General features: G+C 35.2%; 1 protein-coding gene across 5 annotated transcripts in view; it reads left to right on the top strand.

Moving 5' to 3' along the window:
- The window catches only part of UPF2 (UPF2 regulator of nonsense mediated mRNA decay), a 114,297-nt gene that overhangs the window by 18,737 nt on the left and 68,408 nt on the right, over positions 1-27,152 (top strand). For all 5 annotated transcript variants that reach the window (XM_032474024.1, XM_032474023.1, XM_032474022.1 and 2 more), the window contains 6 exons: positions 80-240; positions 5,155-5,352; positions 5,691-5,840; positions 7,027-7,130; positions 11,376-11,461; positions 21,759-21,867. In XM_032474024.1, the coding sequence (XP_032329915.1) occupies positions 80-240; positions 5,155-5,352; positions 5,691-5,840; positions 7,027-7,130; positions 11,376-11,461; positions 21,759-21,867 (808 nt within the window). The remainder of the gene's footprint in view (positions 1-79; positions 241-5,154; positions 5,353-5,690; positions 5,841-7,026; positions 7,131-11,375; positions 11,462-21,758; positions 21,868-27,152) is intronic.

The raw sequence follows: 27,152 nt of genomic DNA, 5'->3' as shown, positions 1-27,152 counted from the left end.
TGAAATATTCCCAATGTAATAATACATGATCACATCTGTCTTGATAAGATTATCAAATTATTTCATCATTTGTTTATAGGCGTATTCTACATTCTAAAGGGGAGCTAAGTGAAGATAGACATAAACAGTATGAGGAATTTGCTATGTCTTATCAGAAGCTGCTGGCAAATTCTCAATCCTTAGCTGACCTTTTGGATGAAAATATGCCAGATCTTCCTCAGGACAAACCAACACCAGAAGGTAAGAGATCCTTAAAAACAGATACGTGATTCTTTCAGTAAGCCCTGATTAGTTATCTTTAGTCTTGTCAGATGTGTATTATTGAAAATGGATTTTTTTAAATGTCTTAAAAATTTTTGTTAATGAGAACGTAGTATTGAAATGTTCCTCTGAACGGAAAAAGCTTTGCATTTGGAAAATAGTAAGTAACTTGTGATGATCTGATGTGTTTCTTTGGATTCTTTTGTAGTAGATATACTTGGATTGTAGCCAACAGGGGCCTGTCTTAAACCATACTTAGCGCATTAGAAAGGTTTACTTTATTTCTCAGATAGGTAGTAAGGTAGATTGGGATTCTAATCTTTCTGTTTTCATTTTTAATTTAGTTGTTTTGAATGATATATTATCTTACATTGTTACTTAGAACTAAAACCTACCTTGCAGTTTTGTAAGATCAATTGTTTATCATTTTGTAAGGTGTTATGTCCCATATTATTTCAGAGGTGTTTTAAACTTCCTTTTTAATTGTCTTTAAGTTGGTAGGGCTCCTAGTGTGTTATTCTAAGCTGTCATGGTAACTACTTGAAAAATTACTTATGTTAGGTAGATAAGTGTTAATAAATTATTAATCTTAAAACTATCTCACAATCCTGTTTACTTAAAAATCTTAAGAGTAAAGTATTTGTAAAGTATCCTTTTATAATGCAAGTGGATATTTTGTATTTTACATCCTCAATAAGAAAATACTCATTGTATACTGTGAATGCATTTTCAGTCCTTCCTTGGTATCTGCAGGGGATTGGTTTCAGGACCTCTGAGCATGCTCAAGCCTCTCATATAAAATGGCTTACTATTTGCACGTAACCTATACACTTCCTCCCATATACTTTAAATCATCTGTACGGTACTTATAATACCTAATGCAATGTAAATAGTTGCCAGTGCACTATTAAGGCAAATTTAAGTTTAGCTTTTTGGAACTTTTTTTTTTAATCTGAATATTTTAAATCTGCAGTTGATTGAATCTGTGGATGCAGATGCAAAGGATACAGAGAGTTGACTCTATTTTAATATATTTATATATAACCACATATATAAAGCCTATTAATTTTTGTGTGTCTTGATCAGTGAGCCTCAGACTTTTTAATTTTTTAAAAGCAGTTCCACCATAGAATTTATGATTCTGTTGAATCTGGCTGGTTTCTCAGAACTTTCTCAGTGTATTTATTATATTTTAGAACCAAAATCTTTTCATAGTGTTTTTGGTACTGATTTACTTGGTTTATTTCTATTGAAATTTAAGCTAGTTTTTCTTTTAATGTTAAATGATTTTAAAAGTATTTTAGGCATTTTCCAGAGATAGTAGAGCTTGGCAAAATTCTGCCATCATTTTTAAAAGATATTTTCACTGGGCATAGAATTTTAGGGTGAGGTTTTTGTTTTCTTTCAGTACTTAGGGATGTTATTCCACTGTTTTCTATCCTGCATTGTTTCTAGTGAGAAAGCTGCTGTCATCTTTGTTCTTCTTAAAATAATGTGTACCTTTTCTCTGATTGCTTTAAAATTTCATTACCACTAATTTTAAACAGGTTAGTTATGTTGTTTGGTGTAGTTTTCTTCATGTTTCTTGGGGTTCATTGGACTTCTTGAATCTGAGTTTATAATTTTCATCAAATTTGGAAAATCTTGACCCTATTTCTTCAAATATATTTTCTGTTCCTCTCCCCCCTCCTGTGGGGATTTAGTTACAACTATAGTAGGTGGTTTGAAGTTGCCTGTTCTATTCTTAAATAGTTTTTTCTTTGTTTCATATTGGTTTCCGTTGCTGTGTCTTCAGCATCACTAATATTTTCTTTTTACTGTGTCTAATAGACTGTTACACTTATATAGAGATGTAGTTTTTATCTACAGAAGCTGGTTATATTTTCCATGGTCTCAGACATGCTCAGTGTATCTTCTAGCTTGTTGAGAATGTGAATATAGTTATAACTGTTTTAATGTCCTTGTCTATGATTTTTATTACGTATGTCACTTCTGCCTTGGTTTAATTGATTGATTAATCTCTACATCTCTGGCATTTTTTTCTACTTCTTTGCATGACTGATCATGTTTTATTAGATGCGTGCTGGATATTTTTGTGCTCTTAAGAATATCATTGAGCTTTGTTCTGGGGCTCAGTTTAATTACTTGGAAACAGTTTCATCCTTTCCAGGCTTGCTTCCCCTGGGATCAGAGCAGCCTTTAATCTAGGGCTGATTTTTCCTATTACTGAGGCAATATCCCTCTCTATTCTGCTCAATTTCTCATGAATTAGAAGATTCATGAGTAGCTGTTTTCCTAATCTCACCTAGTTCCCTCACACATAGGGGCTGATCAGTATTTAGCTGAACATTCAAGGGGCCCTTCTGCAGATCTTAGGCATCTGTCTTTGTGATGCTTTCTCCTCTCTGGTCCTGTCTTGCAAAATCTAGCCACCTGGGCTAGTGTTCTGCCAGCCAGACTCTCAGCTCTGTCATCCTCAACTCATGGGGACTGCTGGGGTCTGCGTGGCTTCTTCCTTGGCCACGGCCTAGAACATCTCAGCAGGCAGTAAGCTGGGGCAATGAATTGCACAGCTTAATTTTTTTGTTTCTTCTCTCACAGGAGTCACTTTCCTGTGCTACCTCACGTCCAGCCATTGCATTTTGTTGTTTGCCTGGTTTTTTAGTTGTTTTAGGTCACTGCTACTGCATCTTGGCCTGAAGAGGCCTGAATTTTTTAGTGACCCAGAATATCCTTTTCTACCTCACAGATGAGATTGTAATTGTATATACTATTTGGCGACTACTTTTTTAAGTTAGCTGTGTATCTTAGATGTCTTTTCATGTCAGTCCATGTTGAGCCATCTCATTCTTTTACATTGCTGCATAGTAATATCCTAGTGAATAATTGTGCTTTCTTTACCTTGTTTTCTGTTGATTGACATGTAAGTTATTTCTAGTTTTTAGTATTATAGTCAATACTGTAATAAAATCTCTGTACCTGTGGCTCTTTGTGTGCATGCTAGTATTTCAGGGATAAATTCCTAAAAGTAGAATTCCTGGGTTGAAAGGGTATGTACATGTTAAATTTCAATATATAACGTCAGATTTTCTTTTAAAGAAATTTACATGCCACTAAGTATATAAGAATAAGTGTTTTTCCTTACATTCTTATCATATTGCAGTTTTTGATTTTTACATTCTGAGTGAGGTTGAGCATCTTTTCCCTAAGTTTATTGACTGTTTTTCCTTTGTATTCTTTCCCTTACGACATAATTGGCTTGAGCCCTTGACCCCTTCCTTTTTAAAAAAAAATGCAATATTTATCTATTCTTAAAAATTGATATATAAAAGCACTTAGCATATTAAAGAGATTATTCTTTTTTATATGTATTGCAAATATTTCTTCCAGAATTTTTTTTTTGTATATATATGTTTTCACTGAAGTATAGTCAGTTTATTGTATGGTGTCAGTTTCTGGTGTACAGCATAATGCTTCAGTCATACATGAACATACATGTATTTGTTTTCATATTCTTTTTCACCATAAATTACTTCAAGATATTGAATCCCCCCAATTTTCTATTGCATTTTGACTTTGTAGCTTTTTTTTTCCTCAGAAGTTGAAGTTTTTTCCTATGGTTTATAATTACTGTGTAGATAACATTATTTTTCAGATATGTAAAATACTCAGTGATAAGTGTTTGTTTTATTTACCTTTACCCTGATTGAGGTTAGGATCTTTTCATATGTTCTTTGACTTAATCTGTTCAGAGGCTTTATCCATTTTTTTATTTGAGATTTTGTTGTTTGTTTGTAGGAACTCTTTATATTTTGGATATTAATTCCTTTGTATAAATATTGTATAAATATTTGTATTTATTTGTTGTTTGTATAAATTCCTTGTATAAATATTGTATAAATATTGTCTTCTAGTCTGTCCTTTGCTTTTGTTTATATTTCTTATTAAACAGAAATTGTAAAGTTATCAGTCTTTCCCCTTAAAATGGGTTTAGTGTCCTGTGTTTAAATATATTTTTTGTAAGACATATAGGTAGTGAGTTAGGGAGCTGACATTTTATTGTTTTTGTTTTTCCTAGATGACTTTTAATGAATAATCTGATTTTTTTCAAGGTTATTTTTAATATGCATGATTATTCTCTTATTTACAATTCTAGTTTGCAGAGACGCAAAGTGAGAATAGATAAAATCATGAACGGTCTCACAAGCATGAAGTAGGAAATTAATTACTTTTAGAGTTCTGAGTTTAAGAATCTATGGTTGTACATAAAGGTAGACAGTGTGTATGTAAATATATATGTGGTTTTCCACCTTCTACTGGAATGTCTATATATTTCTTCATCGTTCCTTTCCTTTTTTTCCAGTTATTTGTCAATTGACTGTTTACGGCAGTCTGTCTGACACCAAGTTTTATACCAAAAGGAGGATACTTCTTAAGGGTTTATGGTCTATTTGCAAAGATACTTGTGCTATAAGTGGTACAGAGGGTTGGGAGTCTTGAAAAAATGCTTCATTGGGAGGTGGGACTTTAAGCTGGATGTTTTAGAAATGGCCAGCCTTATATATTTCTTATTTTGGTTTTAAGTTTCATGAAGATAAGCCTGATATATCAAATGGCTACTTAATCTCATATCACTTGCTTAAAACATTTAAGAAAAAACTGGTCTTTATCCTATGTTCTCCTCTAGTCTGTCCTGGTTGAGAGCTTTCCTTAAAACACAATTTGTGATTTGATGATGAAGATGGTTACATGAACAATCCAGAGTGATTGAAGAAGTTTCTGTTAATTGAAACCATCAAGATTCATTAGTTATAAAATTGAAAATATAAAATATCACGTTTAGCTTGCCAAACGTGAAATGGTTTTAATTCCCTGTGATTTATTTTATTGTAGAGCATGGGCCTGGAATTGATATATTTACACCGGGTAAGCCTGGAGATTATGACTTGGAAGGTGGTATATGGGAAGATGAAGATGCTCGGAATTTTTATGAAAACCTCATTGATTTGAAAGCTTTTGTTCCAGCCATCTTGTTTAAAGATAATGAAAAAAGTTGTCAGAATAAAGATTCCAACAAGGATGATTGCAAAGGTAAATTCTAGAGGGCAAGTTCTTATATTAAGTGTTGTAAAAATTAGTTTCAGAATACTATTTGTAAAAAAAATTTTTTTTTTTACTTGTGTCAAGAGAAAGTCTGAACTCCTCATTAAGGAGTTCAGATGGCATACAGAGTTAAACAGGTTATGGTCTTTGTTCTCAATGAGCATGATGTATTTTTAAAAATCTGAATGTATCAAATTTCTTGTCAGGTGTATATTATAGGTTCTGAGACAAATGATACAGATTTTGTGAATCCTTAAGTATTTTTTGCAGCAGGATTTCAATATGACTTTTAAATTCAGAGATACTGATTCTTTGATTTCAAACAGAAGCAAAAGAACCTAAGGATAATAAGGAGGTACCGAATCCTGATGATTTGGAACTTGAGTTGGAGAACCTAGAGATTAATGATGATGCTTTGGAGTTAGAGGGTGGAGATGAAGCTGAAGATCTTACAAAGAAACTTCTTGATGAGCAAGGTAAACACTTCTGCCAAAAACCTTAATTTTTGTTTAGTTTTTATACACAAAGCTCTTGCCTGTGAATATGAATCTTTACTCTTTAATTCCTTGTTTTCCTGTTGTTTCTAGGCCATCACTTTTTTGGAATTTGACTTGAAACAGAAATATTACATGTCCCATATTATGTGACCACAGACTTTAGTGATAATTAAATCTTAATGGATATTTCTTATACTCTACCTTCTAGCATTGTCCTTAATATAAATTAATTCTGATATAATCTGTATAAAAATATATTTAATAATTATTCTAAAATGGTTGAGAGATAAAAAGACAGTGTATCAGTTCATCTGTGATAATTTTGTCTTTATAATTGAATAATGTTTTGTCTTTAGTGATAAAAATATCACACTGTTAATTATTTCCTGCATACTTCCTATCAGGTTTCTTTATTAGTTACAATTCTTTATTAGAAGGATACCTTCTTGTCAGTATTGCTTTTCTCTCTGTTGGCTTCATTGTTTCCTACTGTAGATTCTCTTTCTCCGTGTCATGAAGGGAGGGTAGGCATGGCTGGAGGCTGCCCCAGGCTCAGACCAGCTGGTGACATCAAAGGACGAGAGGGGTTCTCTCCCACTGTCTGTATATGCACAGCATGGAAGGACTTGGATAGTTCTGGGCCGTGCTGGCCTGTGCTGAGAGGAGTGGTGGTGTACTGAGTGCTTTGCTAAATACCCAAGTTTGAACAACGACAGTTTGTCCATCAGTTCTTTCAAGTAAAAATGGTATTCTATGCAAAAAGCAACTAGCTTAGCTTGGCACCTGCCCCAGCACAGTCTCGTGGATTGCCTTTGATGGCAAGCAGTGATCGTAATGTTAACTGAAAGTGTGGGAGAAGGGATGCCCGAGAGATAAAAATAATGGATCTACAATAAAACTACATGCAATTTATGACGTTGATTTTGTGTCTCATGCAAGTTTACCTTTTTATACTTGATATCTGAAAGACTGTGATGATTAGTTTAGAATTATGATTGTAGAGATGCCCAAACTTTCTAGGGTAATATCTCAGTGCTTCATTTTTTTCATGAGTGAGAAAAATGCTCTAGATTATCTGTGTTCCAAATAACTTATTATTGGATGTTTTCATTCTTACATTGTCTACATATTTTTTTAACCTATTTCAAAACTACTTTTATGTTAGAACAAGAGGATGAAGAAGCCAGCACTGGATCTCATCTCAAGCTCATAGTAGATGCTTTCCTCCAGCAGTTGCCCAACTGTGTGAACCGCGATCTGATAGACAAGGTATGATTGTCTCTATGTAACTTTACTCAAGCACATAGACCTTGTAGGATAGCTCTAATTAGGAATGTCTGTGGTTTTTGGACTGTTTTGGCCATAGAATGAACCATTTCTTCAAATGGAATCTTACATGGGAATCCAAAATAAACACACAGTTGGAACCAGTTTGTTGATCTTACGTTTGGGGTGGAACTGTCTCTAGGATCCTGTTGGCTTGACTCTGCCCTTCATGTAGGGATGCCACGGTTTGGAAAATACTGTTAGACCAGGAAGTTCTTAAAGTGTGCTTTGTAGGTTCTTGGTGTCATCTGAGGCACCTTCAGGGGCTCTGTAAAGTCAAAACACTTTTCACACTAGTTCTAGGATTTCCCCCGCCGCTTGTTCAGTGTTTTCAACGTTTGCAAAAGTGATGATGGGTAAAGTTGCTGGTGTTTTAATGTGGATCATAATGCAGTGGCGGCAAACTGGACTAGTGGCCATTGTGTTCTTCGTAGCCATGAATTTGCAATTAAAAAAACAATGCCACTTTCACTTAAGAATCTCCTTGAATCATGAAAATTGGTGATTTTATTTAGTTTCTACCTTTGAGCACACTTCATTTTAACCTGATGAAATGAGAAAGATATGAAAAGCACATCTGCTGTCTCAGGTTGTCTCCAGAAAAGCCACCTGTGTGATTGACTTGCAAGCTAAGCTAGTTGTTTTTTGCATAAAATACCATTTTTACTTGAAAGAGCTGATGGACAAACTGTGGTTATTCAAACTTGGGTATTTAGCAAACATTTTTCTAAGATGAACAAGGTGAGCCTGTCACTTCAAGGGAAATAGCTGAAAATATTCGTTGCCAATGAATAAATTTGAGTTTTCAACAAAAATTAGAATTTTGGAAAACTTAAGTCCACCAACATAATTTATCGATAAGACTTTTCTGATGATATTGGTGATGATGTTAAATAATGTAATTTGAAAATATTATGGAAGTATTTGGAAGATCTGCATACCTCAGTGAACCATTGCTGTAAATGATGAGTACACAAAGTGAACAAAAATCCACTCAGAGTGCAAGACAGACCAGTGGATTTGGGGGTGGGGGGTGGGGCTTGGTTTGTTTGTTTATTTACAGTGGAGATTCTGAAGATTGAACCCAGGGCCTTGTGCATGCTAAGCACTCTCTCTGCCATTGTATCCTCCCCCAACTAATGGATTTTATGAAAATCCATGAAAAGTTGATTGATATGGTTTCAGATTTCACATTGCAACTAACAATGAAGAAACTACCACTTGTCAAGTTTTGGTGAAGTATCAGATATCTATAACTACTGAAAAAGATATTAAAATACCTCTCCCTTTCCAGCTGCATAGATGTGTGAAACCAGAGTTTCTTCATATACTTCATCCAAAACAACACAGCAGGTTGAATGCATAAATAGATACGAGAATCTGACTGTCCTCTGAAAGAATGCCACTCTACTGTTACTGATTTTTCTTCATTTAAAAAAATATTTTCAGAAAGTGTTAATAACTAATAGATTTATTGGTATTTTTTTCTTTTCTTCCCCTGTCCCTTTATTGGTATTTTTAAGTGAATGAATATTTTAAAAATTTCTCTGTTTTAACTTCTAAAACAGTAAATGCCGATAAATGCATTAATCCACATATACAAAGTTCACTCAGGTCCTCAACACCTTTTAAGACTGTAAAGGACTCTTGAGACCCAAGTTTGAAAATCATTGCTTTAGGCCATTTTTTGGTCAAGGCGTAATGTAATCTTTTATCTTTTCTTCCCCCATCATGCTTTGAGGTCCTCCATAGAGAACTATAGACGTTACACTGTTTTTCAATTTTCAGCTTGTTTTATCTCTTCTACAAATAATTTAAGATGTATTTCAGTAACTGTTCATATAATCAAATAGGCTGGAAACTGATTCCAAATTGGCTTACCTTTTGGAGTGATTAGGTCTGTAAATAGTTTTCAAACAGTAATTACAGCATTTATTTCTGTTTTAAGAGAGAGTCTCTTTGATCTTTCTGATGTAGAATGTAGCCAAAACTACCTCTTAAACAGTTGCTTATTTTTGTAAGGTTGGGATATGATCGAATCTTTCCTCTGCTAAATTTTCATATATTCATTAGATGTAAACAGGATGAGAGAGAGACCTCGACATGCCTGCTGTGCCCCACACCCATGCTGAGTGCTGTAATGAAAGTCAAATGGGAAGAGCTCATGTGAACCTGGATTGTAAAGTGTCCTGCACTGTTAAGAGCTCTTGCCAGTAATGACCGTATGTTAAATTCTGATTTAGCTCTTGGAGGGTCAAGTGGAAAACAGGAGGCTACCCTTCTCTGTTGGACCTCAGTGGTTTCCTCTGGGAGTCAGCTTCCGCATGAAAGGAATTTCTTCCATATGTATTGGCAAAGGTCCAAACGGCTTAAGAGGGGAAAGTAGTTTGAAAATAGAAAAATCTGAGAATTCTTTTTTTTTTCTTCTCTTTTTTTTTTTCTTAAGTGGAGGTACTGAGAATTGAACCCAGGACCTCGTGCATACTAAGCATGCACTCTACTACTGAGCTGTACCCCCCCACCATAAGAATTCTTTGAGTTAAACCCAAGTGAAGATTTCTTTTAGGTGACTTATACTGGTAACATCATTCATGGTGATGCTTATTTTTTCACGCATTTGATGATCAGAAAAATTTACTTTTACTTATAAAATTAAAGATTGTTGAACTCTTTTTTGCTTGTTATATTTTAGGGGGGAGGTAGTGTGGGGGGTCTAGGTAATTAGGTTTATATATTTATTTTAATGGCGGCACTGGGGATTGAACTGAGGACCTCATGCATGCTAGGCATGCACTCTGTCACTGAGCTATAGCCTCCCCTTGAACTGTCTTTCATGTACCTCGAATGTTTTGAAATAAGTTTTCAAAAAAAACTGCTTATTGAATTGTCAGGCAGCAGTTGTGACCCAGGCAGACAGACACCACCACAGTGAAGTCTTTGCTTCCATTTCTCCCCAAAGGGCAAAACTGGTTAAATCTAAGAATTAATATACATGTGAAGATTTTTTTTTCTTTTTAATTTCCTCAAATTTATTAATTTGGGCAGTTTTCCCAGGATTTTTCATGTAGTCTTGATTCATTTATTCTGCATGTTTATTGAACCACTAGTGTTTGTACCAGGCATTGACATATTGTATGAGCTCCTAATCTTTGCAGTTTTGAGAATTACAGTTTTTTTCCCATCTAACTGGCCTTTGATTATTGTCGTAGAAAAAGTGATTATTGCCTTCTCTATTTTTATAAAATGTATTTCATAGATTATGTAAAGTACATTTGCATTTTAAAGGATAATTAAAAGTTATTGAAGTACATTTTATTTTGTTTCTAAATTTGTGTTGAAACAAAGGCCATTATTAGCCATTAAATTTTTTTCTTTATATTTTCTTTATTTTTTTTCAAAAGTATTGATTTGAGAAGTTTTTGTGTGTGTGTGAAGTTTTCTTGTTAATCAGTTTTCTTTCTGGATACATGACCTTTGGGATTTTTATTATACTAGTCCATAATTTTTTGATGTTTCATATGGGTGAATTACTTGAAGGAACTTTAGTGTATTTTCACCTTTCCTCTTTGTTATTCTAATTAGCTCTAATAAGCTTTACTGTTACAAAGTATAAATTTTAATAAAGTTTATTTTATACCCCCTTTATAAGAAGAAGAAAAAATTTAAATGAGTTTTACTCTCTTGACTAATATTGATATAAAGTTTCAATCTTGGTGAATGAACTTTCAATGAGTTAGTTTTCTGGGTTTGAATCTAATCAGCATTGGTTGAGCCATTTGTTTCATCAAAAGTTTTAACCTAATGGGAGATGTTTCACTGTCTATAGTGAAGAGTTGAAATCCTTTATAGTTTAGGTAAATCTGAGGATGTTTTATTTGCATCTGATCCTCAAATCAACCTAAAGACTGGGATTAATAATAAAATAGTCATGTGAACCTATAGATGGAAAATATTGAGATGCCCAAAGGATTTTGGTAACAGTTTATTTCTTTTTTAGACTATAACTTAAACTTGTTGTTTTCTTAACCTGTATATATTGAAGTTTGGGTTGTGTTTGTAATACTGGTGTCTTAAAACCATTCTAAACTGTTTAGGACTACTAGAAATCCATTGTAGCAGGCAGGGTTTCTCCTTTCAGTAGCTAAATCGAGATATTTTTAAGAAAAAAGTTTGCTTTTTCTCCTATAGGCAGCAATGGATTTTTGCATGAACATGAACACAAAAGCAAATAGGAAGAAGTTGGTACGGGCACTCTTTATAGTTCCCAGACAAAGGTAGGTATTAAAGAAAAAAGGGATTTGTTTGTGTTTTTACCCTGCAGTGATGATTGGAAGATTTAAGTTCTTACTTAATTATTATCTCTTTAAAAATGTCCCTTGTCAACAGAAGTTATTATTATTGTTAGCATATTTTCTAGAATTTGTTTCTCATTGATTTTTGTTCATTTGTTCATTGGCTCTAGTGGAAATGTTTCTTCTGATGCTTTCCTGTTATTTCAAGAGAAAATGTTTAAGAATAATAGGAACTTAATAACTGAATCATTGTTAGAAGCAATAGGTTTACATTTTTGCCTCTGAGGAAAAAAATAATAAATGATATATATATATATTTGGAGAGTTTTCATTTTGTGGAGAGATCAGACTAAATTGAGTATCTAATTCTCAAGAGTTGTCTTTAAATGAAAAATTTCAAGGTTTTTTTGGTAATTATGATAGTTTTGAATTGGAAGTCTCATTAATGATTATGTTGCTAGTAATTCAAGCAGCTTACTCAGTTGCATAGTGCTTTTAGAGAATCTAATACTCCCAAGTTACACTAAATTTACACCACCTACATCACCTGCGTATTTTAGGACCACAACAGGTCATAGACTGTGGACTTCAGGAACCTGGAGGAGATCCATCTCTGTTTATTCAGCAGTGAATAATTAGAGGATTTTGTTGTCTGTTACGATGATTACATACAACATAGCTTAGATTCTTTCCCCAAAGGATAAGGATCCTGAGGGATTTCACTAAATGTTTCTTAAGCAAAATTTTGATTTGGTTCATCCATTGGTCTCCTATTGGTCAAATTTCTCAGTGAACAAAATCACTACTTTTCTTTCTTCTTTTATATTGGGTTTTATCTCCTGTCAGCAGCATTAATTAATGTGAGCATTTGGTTTTTCATTTTAGTGGGGCAAAGAAGGTGAAATGTGCTAATGTAGTGAGTAGGTAATTCAGAAATTGAGAAAATCATAGATGAATTATTTTTACTATATAAAATTATATATTGCATTATGAGGTGCACCATTATTTCATGTACAACTAAGAGAGAAAAAAAATATTGCCAGTTGTTTTTAAGGCTTTGATTGTAAGACACATTCTGCTTTGAAACTCAAATATCTTTTAATATTGTGGACCAATTTTTTTCAAGTGATGCTTTTCTTGACCTATACAATGGAATGTTTACTTTCATAGTTTTCTTTTCAACTATTTATTTGAATGAAGAAACATGCAGTAACAGTTATCTGGACTTTTAGCATAAAATGAACCAAATTTAGCAAAAATAAAAGGCACTGTTAACAAAAAGAAATTATTCAGCGATAGTTAAGTAGTTTACTTATAAAAGAGAATTTTGCCTCCCTGTAACCCTGTTCCATACCACTTCACCATCCCCACCCCAAAAAAAGCTGCTCAGGAACAATACACTTTTACCTGGTCTTATGCCAGTTATATCCTTTATAACTGGATTTATCTGCTTAGCTCACAGCTGCAAATTAGAAGTAGTTGGAATCTGCTAGAATCAGTCTTGAAAGTAGTAGGAAGTAAAACTTTATGATTTGAGAGGACAGGAGAAAAATAAAGATGCAAATTCTTGAAATGCGTAGCCTCTTGGAGCCATGAGAAGGAGACCACATAGTCTTACACACCTGAAATATGTAAGTATAAAAATTTAGGTTTCTTGCAGTCAGCCTGAGCGATCAAGAAAGGTTGAATTAAGTTGTAAAACTTACTCATTCATCAAGGATCTGTAATATGTTGTGATTAGTGCTGGAGATGCAGAGGTGCACAAGACAGAGTCAGCTCTTGTACTCACATAGCTTATGGTTTGGAGAGGGAGAAAAAGAGGATTTAAGTGCAGTTACCAAGAAGAATTCCAGCATTATTTATGGAGTATATAACAAGTGGAACTGATTGAATCAGTCTCAGGAGCCAGAGAAGGCTGCTTGGAACAAGGGTCATTTAATCTGAGTCCTGAGAAAGGGCTGAGCTAGGCTAGGGGTGGATGAGGAAAGGGAACGTAAAGGGCATTTCTGGCAGAGGCAGCCGTGTGTGCAAAGAGCCAGAGACGGGAAGGGCCACGCATCAGACTACTGCAGAAACCGCCTCCTTGGCTTCCATGGGCATTGTCGTGTAGACTCAGCTGCGGGAAGGAGGCCGCGTGTACTTCTCATCCCCAGCACTTAGTGCGGTGCCTGACAGGTAGAGGCTGATAAAATTATGCGACATGATGTTTGATGCCCTTCCTTATCTAGCTCCCTTTCAGCTTCTTCAGCCTTCACTGTAGCCACTCTCCTTGCAAAATCCTGATCTGTAATGATTTCTTGAATACCCTTTGCTCTCTACTTTCAAGCCTCTGCTTTCTACTCCATCTGGGATATCTTGTATTTTCCCACTGAAAATCTCTGGCTTAGTCTTGAGCTCTTAACATAAGAATTATCTTCCCTGAACAACCATCCTTATTTACATATGTACAACCTGATACACATGGGTGCTTTTTTTATAGACTTTCAACATAATGTCTTCATAATATGAAGAACTAAGCACATTGCATTAGGCTTATTAGGTACAGCTCAAAGTTGGTTTGCTGCCTGTATCCCCATGAAACTGTAAAAACTATGGGCTGTTTAAAAGAGGACTAGAGCTCTTCATTTTGAATGTCTCTGACACCAAGTATTGTATTTGATACATAGTAAATGCTTGAAAATCCTTGATGAATTAACATTGGTCATTAGCAAATTAAAAATTTTGTTTAAAAAAATAAGTAATGCGTTCACAGGACTCAGAACCCTGAAATGTTAAGCACTATGCTGGAAAATAGCCTTCCTGTCCTTGTCTCTCCATCTACCTAATTCCTGCTCCTCCCAACAGAAGCCACTGTCTTGATTCTTGCATACCCTTCCAAAGTTTCTTTTGCAGGTATAAGAACATGCAGTTAGAGATCTTGTATTTTCTGTTTTTTACACAAAGGGCAACTTATATCTATTGTTCTGAACTTTACTGTTTTCACTTAGCATATCTCAGACATCTTTTCATATCAATGCATAAAGATTTCCCTTGTTCTTTTGTTTTAAAGCTGCAGTGCTTCTTTTTATGAGTGTATTATATTTAACCACCTCGGACGTTCCCGTTTTTGCCATTGTAAACAGTTCTGTATTTGTACTTCCCCTTTTCTTCTTTCTCCTCTTCGTTGTGTTAGCTAGTGGTTTATTCATTTTAGTTTTTCACACCTACACACACACACACACACGCCCAGCTTCTAGATTACTTATGTATTCTACTGTTTTCTTATTCATTATTTTTGACTTTTATCGTTATTTTCTTCTTATCTTTATTTTGTTCTTCTTTTCTTTTATTCCTTTGGCTCTTTTGAGGGGCATTTAATGTATCTCCTGACCTTGGTTTTTGCTGTCTCTCTTAGTTCTGACATGTAGTGATTTCTCTTTTTATGTTTTCTAGAAATTCTTCAATTTTAATTTATTTTTCCATTGTTATCTAAGGAGATGTTTGAGAGAGGCTTGAAATTTCCAGGTAGTGGGACTTTTGTTTTCCAACTTGGTTATTAATAATTCATATTTGCACTGTGACTAGAGAATAAGGTTATTTTTAGTTTTTGGATAATTTTGAAATTTTTCTTGTGGCCTATTGTATAGTTTTCATGAACATTCCACAAACATTTTTGAAAGAGGGGTGCCTCCCTTTTTGTGTGGCATTTCCTCCCCTCCTTATCCCTCCAAAGGCCATGAATCCAGGGAGTGTCTTTATTCTTCTCTTTGGCCAGGATTCCCTACTTGTCCGTTTAGCCCATCCAGCCTGGGTAACCAGAAAAACCAGAATGAATTATCTGATAGTCACCTGAGTGCCCTATGACTGTGAGGCCCTGAAGGTTTCATATATATGTATTTGTGGTAGAGAATTTAGCTGTCTTACCTAATCTGTATAGTTTGGTTTAGGAAACACTAAACTAGGTAACTTTTTAAGGTTCTTTACAGTTCTTATCTTTAAAATAAAGTTTTATTGGGATATAATTCACATAACCATACAGTTAACCCATTTGAAGTGTACAGTTTAGTGTTCTAAGTATGTGCAACTATCACAACAATACAATTTTCTAAAACATTTTCATCCTCTTAGAAGTAATCTTATATCCATTAGCAGGCAATTCCATTCCCTCCCTGCCCACTCTCTCTTTTGTCCTGGGAAACCACTAATTTACTTTCAATCTCTATGGATTTATTCTGGGTATTTCCTGTAAGTGAAGTTATAAAATATGTGGCCTTCTCTCACTTAGTATGTTTTCAAGATTCATCCATGTTGTAGCATGTGTTAAAATGTCCTTCCTTTTTAAGGCTGAATAATATTTCATTGTATAGATATACCACATTTTGTTTACGCATTTGTCATTTGGGTTGTTTCTACTTTTTAACTATTATAAATAATTCTGGTGTGACTGTTTAAGTTTCCCGACATGTTTTCAGTTCTCTTGAGTGTATACCTAGGAGTGGAACTGCTGTGTCATATGGTAACTATGTTTAAAATTTTTAGTAACTGCTAAACCCGTTAGTACACCATTATTCACAGTGCCTGCACCATTTGACATTCCCAACAGCAATGTATGAACGTTCCAGTTTCTCCATATCCTCACTAACACTTGTCACTGTCCCTTTTTGATTGTAGCTGTCCTAGTGACTGTGAAGTTACATCTCTGTCTCATTGTGGGTTTGATTTGCATTTCCCTAATGGCTAAAGATTTTGGGCATCTTTTCATGTGCTTATTCGCCATTTGTATGTCTTTGGAAAACTGCTCAAATCCCTTACCCCTTTTAAAGTTATTATTTGTCTTTTTATTATTGAGTTGTGAGTTTTTTATATATTCTTTATACTGTCCCTTATCAGATACAATTTACAGATGTTTTCTTTTATTCTGTGAGTTGTCTTTCCACTTTGTTGGTGTCATTTGCTGCACAAAAGTTTTTAAAATTGATTTATTCTGTCTTTACAGTTCTTAATGGCCTGATCTGATGCATTATTTTAATTTTCCGTTGTGTTCTTCCTTCAGTAAGTAGTGGTTTAAAAAATCTCAGAAGACATGGTATCTCTTAGCCTATTAATTTGAAGGACTCCACAGAAATGAAATCTACTCGCAATCCCCTTATATATTTACATACCATTCTGTAGTTAATATGTAGTATAATTATCCACACATATAATTGAAATTTCACATGAAGTGCTTATATCTTTCGTACATGTGTGTACCCACCACCTAGATCAAAATATGGAGCATTCCCGGGACCTCTGAAGTCTCCCGCACCTAATCAGACTTCCGTGTCTAAAGTCAGTCAGAATCGGGGAAGTACCTAAGAATCTCTTAGTTCCTGGTTTTAGACAGACGAACCTGGTATTGGCTTTGTGACTCTGAAGCCATTTGGTTTTAGCCACATTTTAGCAGATGGTTGGATGTTCAGAATACTCTTCAGAGGTGGATGCTTCACTTGAATCTTGAACAGCTTTTCCTGATCCAGCTCTTAGCGTTTGCTGCAGTTTTTGTGAGGGACTCTCTAATTGGACCCCCTTCCGCTTGCTAAAAAATGAAAAAATGAGTTTTGGGAAATCTGTTAGCATGGTATACCACCTGATGGCACTGTTGCACTGGGAACATCAACGTTGTGAAAAAAGTCAGCAGAGCATTTGGTTGCCTGTTCAGGGTAAATGGTCACAGTCTTTTGTTTATTATATTTTGTCTTTTTTGGATATCATCGGGTTTGTGTTTCTTATGAAGAAAAATCTTTGTATTCTTTAATTGACCAGTAACAATGTTCTTTCACATTAATTTTTCCCTAAGCATTTTTGAGCACAGAGATATAATTAATAGTTTTCAGCAGTTAAGTTCTTTAGATTTTAAAAGAGAGAAAAAAGCTGGACATTTCTTTTAAAAAGCTGATTGATGACAAGATAAAAGCGTTTAAGATTCCTCTCTTCTCCCTCAGGAACAGAAGTGTGTGTCATTCTGCAGTTTTGTCATTGTAGTTAGTGACGAGGTGTTTACTTGCTTGATGATCATTAACTGCTAGTAGAATACTTAAAATGTGTGATTGAGGAGACCTTGAAACTATAAGCAAGATTTTGTTACTGTTTTAGAAATGCATTCTTTTTAAGTGGTTCACTCGTTAACTGTTGGTCAAAATGATTATCACTCTCCCAGAAGGTTATAAAATTCAGTTTTCAAAGGAAGGATCTAAGTGTATTTTCTAGTTCACTTTTGGAAAAGTCAAATAAAATAACTAGCTTAAAATTGAACAGAATTTGTTCTTTATGTTGATTGAAAGTGTTTTATAACTTTCATGTGATTGAGGTGGCATTTAGCACTCTGTCCCCTTTTGGGCTTACATTTGTAGGAAGGTAGAAAAGCACACTTAAGAAAGTACATGTTTTTTCAGTGTTAGTCCACTTAACATTATTTACAATAGGGGATCTTATTCTGTGAAGTAATGAATGAATGGTCCCAGAACTTGAAGATTTATGTCGGGCAGGGTGACATGGAGTATCAGCTATCCACTTCATTGTAAAAGATACAGTGGAAAAAAGGAATTTTAGGAAGTTGTCAGTTTAAAAAGGATTTGGTGAGTTTACAAGTAGAGGATTCTGAGCAAGTGCAGTATCTAACTTTACTTCCATGTGACCAGTTCCAAAAGAAACAAAAACCAGAATTACAACTACCTAGAAAGGCTTAATTAAAAGAGTTAAGATCTTTTAGGGAACCTCGTAAACTAATTTTTAAATTCCTATTGAAGCTGAAAGCACTGACCTGTGTTCATGGATAGCATAGGCTGCTTTACTTTAAAATGGATGGCTCTACCTACCTTTCTTTTGGGGCTGGAAAAAGCTTTGAAGTAGATTGATGTAATTGGAAGAAGGAAAAAAATATGAAGCAAGGTATAGGTGACTTGCCTGGGAAAGAAAAAAAAAGGAAATGACATAGTTTGGTTAAATTTTTTTTGATACTGCTTGTTATAATCTCAAATTTTATTGAAAGAGACAACCAAGTTTAAAATTAATTTTATGAACTCAAGAGCTAGTTCTTTAAAAAATAAAATCCAAGTGGAGAACTATTTAGAAAATTTTTTTAAAAAGTATCAAAAAAGTTTAAGAATGAGCCAGACAGTGTGCTAGAAATATTTAAAAACCACTTGAAAACCTTAGATAAGTTTTTGGAAAAGTATGTATTTTCAAAATTGATTCATGACAAAGTTAAATAGGCCAGTGATCATTGAAGGAAATGTAGAAAGTTTCAGACTAATTTCTCTGCAGTATCATTTTTTCCAAAGCATAGGTAAGAAACCTTGCCATTTTATAACATGAAGAAATAGGTAAAATCTTAACAAAAAAAGAGCAAGGAAGTTACAAGTATGGCCCAATCTCATTTTTAAATGCTGATACAAAAATTCTAAGTAAAACACTAGCAAATTATATTAAATAGTATATTAAAAATTAAAATCCTGTGTAATCAAAGAGCATTGATCTTGGGAGTGAAAAGATACTTAATATATATAACATCAGTAGGGAAAATAAGAAACTGATTTTCCCATTAATTGCATAAAAGATAATTATTGATAAACTAGCTCTTGTTCGATAAAATACAAAACTTGAATCAAATTTAATATTCTTATAAAAATAGGATGATACTTCCTCATTATGATGAAAAGTATTTTAGACTAAAAGCTAACAGTATAGTTAATTGTGAGATAACCAGAGATATCCATTTATATAACAGATACCTGTCTAGCACCTGCTGTGTTCCAGGCGCTGTTTTTAGTGTTGGCAAACTGTTCCCATGGAGTTTATGTTCTGATGGGGAAGGGTGACAAACAAGATAGCAACAAATGTAACAAGTAAATCATATGTTACAAGATGATAAATTCTATTTTTTTTAAAAATAGCGTAGGGTAGGGGGTTTGGGGGTGGGGTCGATTTGCAGTTTCAGTGGCCTGTTCAGAAAGCATCTCAGCGAGGGGATGTCATTGAAACTAAGATTTGACCTTCATGAGGGAGTAAGGGGCGTGGATATTCGGGAAGGTGTACTCCAGTGAACGAGGACAGCTTGTGCCTGAGGCTCTGAGGAGGATTAGGGGGAGACCGGTGAGGGTGCAGCTGTGAGCAGGGGAGAATAGTAGGAGATGAGGTCAGGTTGAGCCTCCTGACCCCCAGCGCATTGCCCTTTGTTATCCCATGACCTCAACTCTTTTGAGAATTAAGTCTTCTGACCTGTGGTTGTGGTAGTGTGGGAGAGATGGAACCTAGGGTTAGGGTTAAAGTCCTGTATTTGTAATTGATCATGAACTGAAAAAAAAAAAAATTGTTGCTAAAGTGGCTATGAAAAACCTAGTGTTCTAGCTAAGATATAGTAGTGCTATATTAAAATACAGTATTCTAACTAAAGTTTGAAAAATTTAGAAAGTAATTTGATATTAGTATGAATCTGTAGATTATGCTAGAAATTTAAGTGTGCAGTTGCCCTAGGCTTGCTTTCCTTTTTTTTTCTTTTCTCTTCTTTTTTTTTTTCACTAGCAGACGGTAAGAAAATTATTATGTATGTGTGAGATTACAGGATACCTAATTTTTGTAATATCATCAAGGAGTAGTGTGACCCACGTGTGCATTTTCTGTGTAACAGGCGCTTAGCCTTCAATTGATAAAACTTTAAGATAATTTAAGAAAACATTTACAATAAAACTTAACATTAAATGTTTTGATTCAGTTCATTACATAATAGAGTGTACTTTTCTATAAAGAAGAATATAATGCATTTAAAATTTATCAAGGTACTACTGCAGAACCACCACATTGTTGACTTCTCTCAGTATCTATACCTTTATTTCTAAGTGCTGATTATATTATCTACCTGATAGGGTGGATATTAGGATCAGCAAGATAAATAATGTATATTAGATACCTAGAATGGGGCTTGGCACATTGGTAAGAACAAAATAAATGATAATATCTTTTTAGTGGAGTCACTGGGGATTGAACCCAGGACCTCATGCATGCTCACCATGCACTCTACCACTGAGCTATACCCGCCCCCGAAAATGATAATTTTTTAAAGAAATTATAGTGGCCAAAGAGGAGTACAAAGTTTTGGAGGCCCTTCTGCATGAATTTGAGCATTTTTCTCTTTTTGACTTCACCTTTGAAATTTATCTCCGTTCTTCCTTCCTTCACTTCTCCCAGCTAAGGCTGAGTCTGTCCACACTGGGAGTTTTCCAGATCTAATTCTAAGCCTTTCGTGGTATGCAGAGTTTGCTCTGATGATCCAGCCATTTTCATGTCCTGTTCTATAGTATCGTGGTATATCCAGGGAGGTTTAGGACATATATAGTTATTTGTAGCTGTTCTAAATGGCTTCAGGTTGTAGTATTTGAGCTCTTGTTTTGAATTTGTCTAGTTTTCCCCTTTCCTTCCTTCCTGTCAGCTCCCATTACTTCCTGCTGTCAGTGCAGCTGCTTGTTAGTTCCTCATGGCTTCTCATCCTCAGAGTCTTACCTGCTGAGTGTTGAGTTATTGGATAATCAGGTTTCATAAAATAATGTCCCTGGCAGGAATGGAATATAAATTCTAGCTTGTGTGTTGATTCTGACTGGTTGTGGCTGCCTGGAGTGGTGGATTCTGGAGCTGTACCCAATTTTGATGAGAAAGTGCTCTGAAGAGGGAAGGGGGTGGCAGTGTTAGTGACCACATATTTGCATTTATTGAGTAAAGAGTAAACAGGCCCTGTGTGAGAATCCGGGTGGCTTCTGTAATGGGTAAAATAAGTTGGTGGGTTTTGTGATTTTTTTGTGCGTGTGTGGTTGTGACTCCTTAGATGCCTTTTTGGTTATGGTTACCTTTTTACTTTGCATCGAGGTTTCCAAATAACTTACCCATGGATAAATGAAAGAAATGATTTAAAAGAAATTTGTACTATTTAAGTTACCTTTAGGTTTGTTTACTCAGTGATTCTGTGATTAAAAATTTAAACCATGCTTTCTTCTCTTGGTATTTTATATTTTATCAAAATTGCGTGCTCAATGAAAATTGCAGGTGTGCAATAAATGCACTGAATGGAAAATACCTGGTTGTTAATAAAGTTTCCCAAGGCAAGTTGAATTTCCAAATACTTCACTACGGTGGCAATAAATAGGCATGTCTGTATGATTATTAGTTGTTATAATCATCTAATGTGTGAATATATCTGAGAAAGTTTAAACTTTAAAATGAGTTATTTCTGGTGTGCCTTTCCTTTTACACGTATCACATATAACTTTTGCAGGTTGGATTTGCTCCCATTTTATGCAAGATTGGTTGCTACATTGCATCCCTGCATGTCTGATGTAGCAGAGGATCTTTGTTCCATGCTGAGGGGGGATTTCAGATTTCATGTATGTATTTAAGCATTTCTTTTGTAATATATATATATACCTATAAGTTGAGTGAGGATTCTTTAGTTTAAGAATATGATTGTTTTATTGGTAAGCATGTTTTGAAACTTGATGGTGGTATAACAGTTGAGAATGTATAGGCTTCTAAGTTTTTAAAATGTAAATCTGCTCAACAGCTTGAAATTGATAAATGATATTCCAATTTGGAGGTGAGCTGTGGCTGCTACCTTGTCTTCCCATTGTAGATAGCGCATGTTTTGCTTTTGTAAAGTAAAAACTATCCTCCAAGATCAAGAGAGCCAGCAGGCCTCATTGGTGTTCCCAGAAGAAACATAGGGTTGTGTGTTGAGTCAGGCCACAGTGCCTGTAGGATGCCCGTTTAGGTGTCGGGGGTCCAAATGTTTGGGGCACATAAGTTGCATAAATGCTCTGACCTCAGTGAATGCTGTCATAGACCATGTTTTTATTGACTCTTGCCTTAAGAATCTTTACCTTGGGTAGTGGTGAGTTTCTTACAGGGTATCCTGGTAAGTACCAGGGACCTGTTACCAGACAGCTTCCCCCTCTAGTCTGAGGAGTCTTAACAGACTGCCTGCTAGTGGTTCCGGCAAACCCACGTTTCCCATCGTCTTGTGGATGCAGGCTCGGTAGGAGTAAAATGACACCTCAGAGGTCACGTTAGAAAGTGAACATGGGTAGACGTGGGAAAGACATGAAATGCAAGTGTTCATGTATGCCCGTGGAAAAATTGTGCTGATAAAATTAAGCTTAAAAAATTTAGCTTTATAGCAAGTTGCTTGGAATGCAAATAAATGTTTGCTGTGCTCAACACACACTTTGTTGCACTCACTGCACACAGATCAGCAGTGTTGCTGAGCACTCAGAGCAGACCTCATTCCTGAGGTCAGGAATGTCACAGTGTAATTGGGAAGATAAAGCATAAATACTCACAGAAACAAGAGTGAAATAAAAATTTAAATTCTAAATATATCTGGTATTATAAGGAATTATGTGCTTAATTGCCAAGTGAATTGTTGGAGACTTAGTGCCTTGAGTCCAGAGGAAGCAAAGGTCTCTGTGAGGAGCGGAATGAAACTCTAAAGGCTTCTTGCCGTAGGCGTTAAATTGTCAGTATGAGCTTTGTGGGTAAGATTTTTCTGCGCCAGCTTTTGCTGAAGTGTGTTTCACATTTTCATAGCTAATATTAAGTGAGGATAGGTTTCTGTGTTAAAGTAAGTTTGGAAACACTGAGATAAAGAAAGTGAAACAGTTTTGCTTTTGTTTTATTTTAAGAGTCCTCAAAACTTTAATAGGGTAATGAGCGCTGTGCGCCTCCTGGAAGGGGCTGAATGTAGTCAGTCAGAGGACGCACTTCGATAAATGCTAGTTCAGGTACAGAGGCCTTCAAAATCATGATATTGTTGATATTTTTAATCCCACGATACAGATACAGTCTGTTTCACTAGCAGGCGGTATGACTGTATTTTTTGAGTTACATGGATACAGCCTTCAACCAAAGCCACAAACAACACATAAGTCGCCAGACCAAGCATAATGAGTGCTTTTGATGAGAAACCTAAAATTAAGAAAATTCTGTTCATGTGTACTTCCCCCTCCTGTCTTTGAAGGTTGGGGTGAGAGTTAAAGGAGGTGGCATTTTTGTTACTATTGTAAGGTTTCGTTACAACTGGCTAAGACTAGGTTTCCAGAGTTTACTTTGGGAAGCGCTGCTCTTGGGAGGGAAGAAAGGGCACTTGAGGTCCTTGATCACCTCTGCTTCCTCCAGCATCTGTCCTTTCCTACCCTCAAACCTGTAGACTTTGCCATTGACTTTTTATCAGGCAATGAATGTGCTCAGCACTCCGATCCTTCAATGAAAGTAAAATAAAAACAAGAAAACTTCCCTCCGCTTCCCTTTCCCCATCCTCTTTCATTTCCTTCTTGTTTGAGTGTTGTAGGGTGTACTTGTCTCCTCTGCTCTGACACGTCCTCCCATCACAGCGCCCTGGCGGAAGCCACCAGTGTCCTCCCAGTCGCCTCTTCTTAGTTGATGTCCCTGCAGATTCTGAACTGCTGGACGCTTCCCGCCTTTTAGGAAACCATCATCCTGTCTCCGCCACAGGCTAGCTTTGTAACTTTGGCCATTACTTAAAAGCGCTAAACCTCAGTTTCTTGTCTATTAAATGGGGTAGTTTGTATCTTTTAAAATAGGATTGTTCTTACTGATTAAACAAGGTAATGCATATAAAGCTCATCACCCAGCACCCAGACATAGATGTCATCATAATAATTATCCCTTCTCAACCACCACGCTCTCCTGGTTCTCATTTATGACCACTGTCCTCAGGAACATCCTTCTCTTTTCCAGCTGAGTTTATGTATTGCTGTTCTTCCCCCAGACTTTCTTCCTTCATCCTCCTTTTTGATGGAACACAGTTTACCTGGGGCTCAGTTCACAGCTGTTTCCCAGCAACCTCACATACACACCTGTTGCCAGAATGAATCTCCTGGTGCTTCATTAAGTTCTCATGTACTTCTCGCTAAATAAGTCCATAAAACAAACTCTATTATTTTCTCTCAAAAATCTCTTTTTCCTTTTCTTCCTCATACCAACTTCTATATGCTTCCTGTAAAGTTACAATATATTTTATCTAATTACTTTAGTTTTGCTCCTCTGACATTCATGAGCCTGTGTTCACCACGTTCCATTGCTGTGTCTTCTGAAACACCTCCTCAAGCCTGGCGTCTCTTCTTTACACGCAGTGCCACTGTCTTTCTCTCTCCGTGGCTTGAATTACAGAATAGCTTTTTAACCAGACTTCTCCACCTCTGCCTTCTATCAGAGGTAGAGATGTATTGTCACAGTCTGATCCTGTTTGCCCCTTGCTTAAGAACCTCACCTGAAAAAGAAAGTTGGTTAACAAAACTGTATGAAATTTCAATTAGTAGTCAGAGAAATCCTAGTTCAAACAATGGATTTGCTAATTTGACTGACAGGTTAGTAAATGTACTAGAAATGAGAGACTGTTCACATGTACTTGGGGTTGGAATTTGGAGAAGGAATTTGGCAGTATGTTTCAGGATCCTTAGAGGCATTCATACATTGGACATCTCTGAGAATCTGTTCTAAGTAAACAGTCCTAGGTACCCAAAAGAACTTGATTCACATAATCAATTGTCATAGGGAAATAAAGGGAAAATAACCTAAAAGCCCAGCAATGGATAAAAAAATGGTCATATAGGGGTGTGGGCATAGCTCAGTGGGAGAGCACATGGCATGCACAAGGTTCTGGAGTCAGTCCCCAGTTCCTCCACTAAAAAAGAAAAAAAGGGAAGAAAGATAAAGAAAATGGTCATATAATTACAATGTTAAAATGATAGAAAGTCATATTTACCAAAAAGCTTTCAAATCATGGAGAAGTGCTTTTGAGGGGAGGGGAGCAAGCCATAAAATCTTACACATAATAAATTTATAGTCATGTTAAAATGCTTGGAAATTGAAGAATAGAAAAAAATTATCAGTATGTTAGCTGTGGCTGTCTTTGGATAGTGGGGTTATGAGAAATATTTTTTCCTTTCTAGTTTTGTGTATTCTTCAAATTTTCAACAGGGCCTACTTCTTTAATAACGGAGAGGACAACTTTTATTTAAAGATAGCCGTATCGCCCTTACTGATTGACATTTTTTAAATCAGTGGTTTTTCAGCAGCTTATTTGATCAAGCCTCTCCGTTGGTAAAATAAGTTGACTACGTATCTCTATATAGGCATATTTATTTATAAATTATATGCATTTGCAATTCTACCACATATTTTATGTACATCATAAAATGTACAAAAGTTAACTTCAGAGGTATGAGATAAAAAACAAAAACAAAAATAGAAATTTCAAGATTTTTTCCCCACATCCCAGTAAATCGAGCCTTGCCCACCCTACTTTGGAGATAAGTGTTCCATCGAATAAAATGAATGTTTATTTGAAGGCAAATTTACTTATTTATAGACTCAGTGCCTACTTAGTGTTTATTGTGTAGTAGATTTTTTCAAAAAGTTAGTTGAATGATTGAATATTTATGTGAAACCAGTAAATAGTGGAGGACGGAAAATAAAATCTTTGGATAAAGTTGTAGAGGGGCCAATCCAGTTTGGGGCAAAGGGTTCTTCCTTCAGGGGAATAATGAATGATAAGCTTTGGAAATTCTTACTTTTTATATGTCGATATATCCAAAGAGTTTTTTTATTAGTGTGTATGAATTTAGTTACTCAGTTAATCTCAATTTTAGCAGTCCAATAAATGAGTCATAGGGGGAAGGTATAGCTCAGTGGTAGAGCGCCTGCTTAGCATGCATGAGGTCCTCGGTTCAATCCCCAGTACCTCCGTTAAATAAATAAATAAATAAATAAACCTAATTACCTCCAAATAAAATCAAAACAAAAAACCAAATTAAAAATAAAATATTTTTTAAAAATACATGAGTTATAAGCACCATTTTTGCTAAATTTGGTTACGTAAACAAAATCTTGTGAGACATTTTTGAACTAAAAATAAACAAACATCTGTCATTTTGTCATGTTAGTTACATTGTATCTCCTTAACCTCCAAAGTATTTAAGAAGAGCTGTGAATGGTACACGATGCTACATGTTTTGAAAGCTGTGATGCTCAATAATACTTAAACTTTTATGTTCATGATACTCCACACACAAGTTGTTAAGACCTTGTGAATCCAGATTCACCCAAGGAGACTTTTTAAAAACATGTATGTGTATTTCCAAGCCGTGTCCCTCAAAGATTCGTTAGTATATCATTTTTGAAATGCTTCTTTATACTTTTTGTTTGTTTCTACATTTCTTTAACTGTAAAAGGAACACGTTAGTGTGGTGTGATTTAGGAAATATGACAGATACGAAGTAGAAATGAGGGAACTTCATAATATCATCACTTAAGGCAAATCTTCTTAATATTTTAGTGGTTTTTTTTTTTTTTTTTACTTTTTTCCTCTAGTTTTTCATGGATGAATTTATATTTTATGTACAATTTTCCATTTTTTATTTCTCAGAAGCATGTTACAGTATCACATAAAATACTTCTCACACATCATTTTAAAGTTCATGTTACCTGTGCTGTGCATTGTTTAATATCACGTGAAGTGTAGTTCTCATCATTACTGCTACCACCATCATCCTTATTTTTATCTTTATTTTACCAAGTGAGCCAATAGGGTCAGAGAGTTTCAATGAATTGTCCAAGATTATATACCCCCAAAATGACAAAGCCTCACAGCCCT

This window comes from Camelus ferus, chromosome 35 (genome assembly GCF_009834535.1).
Source record: "Camelus ferus isolate YT-003-E chromosome 35, BCGSAC_Cfer_1.0, whole genome shotgun sequence".
Classification (NCBI taxonomy): domain Eukaryota; kingdom Metazoa; phylum Chordata; class Mammalia; order Artiodactyla; family Camelidae; genus Camelus; species Camelus ferus.
This window is presented reverse-complemented; position numbering and strand designations above follow the sequence as displayed.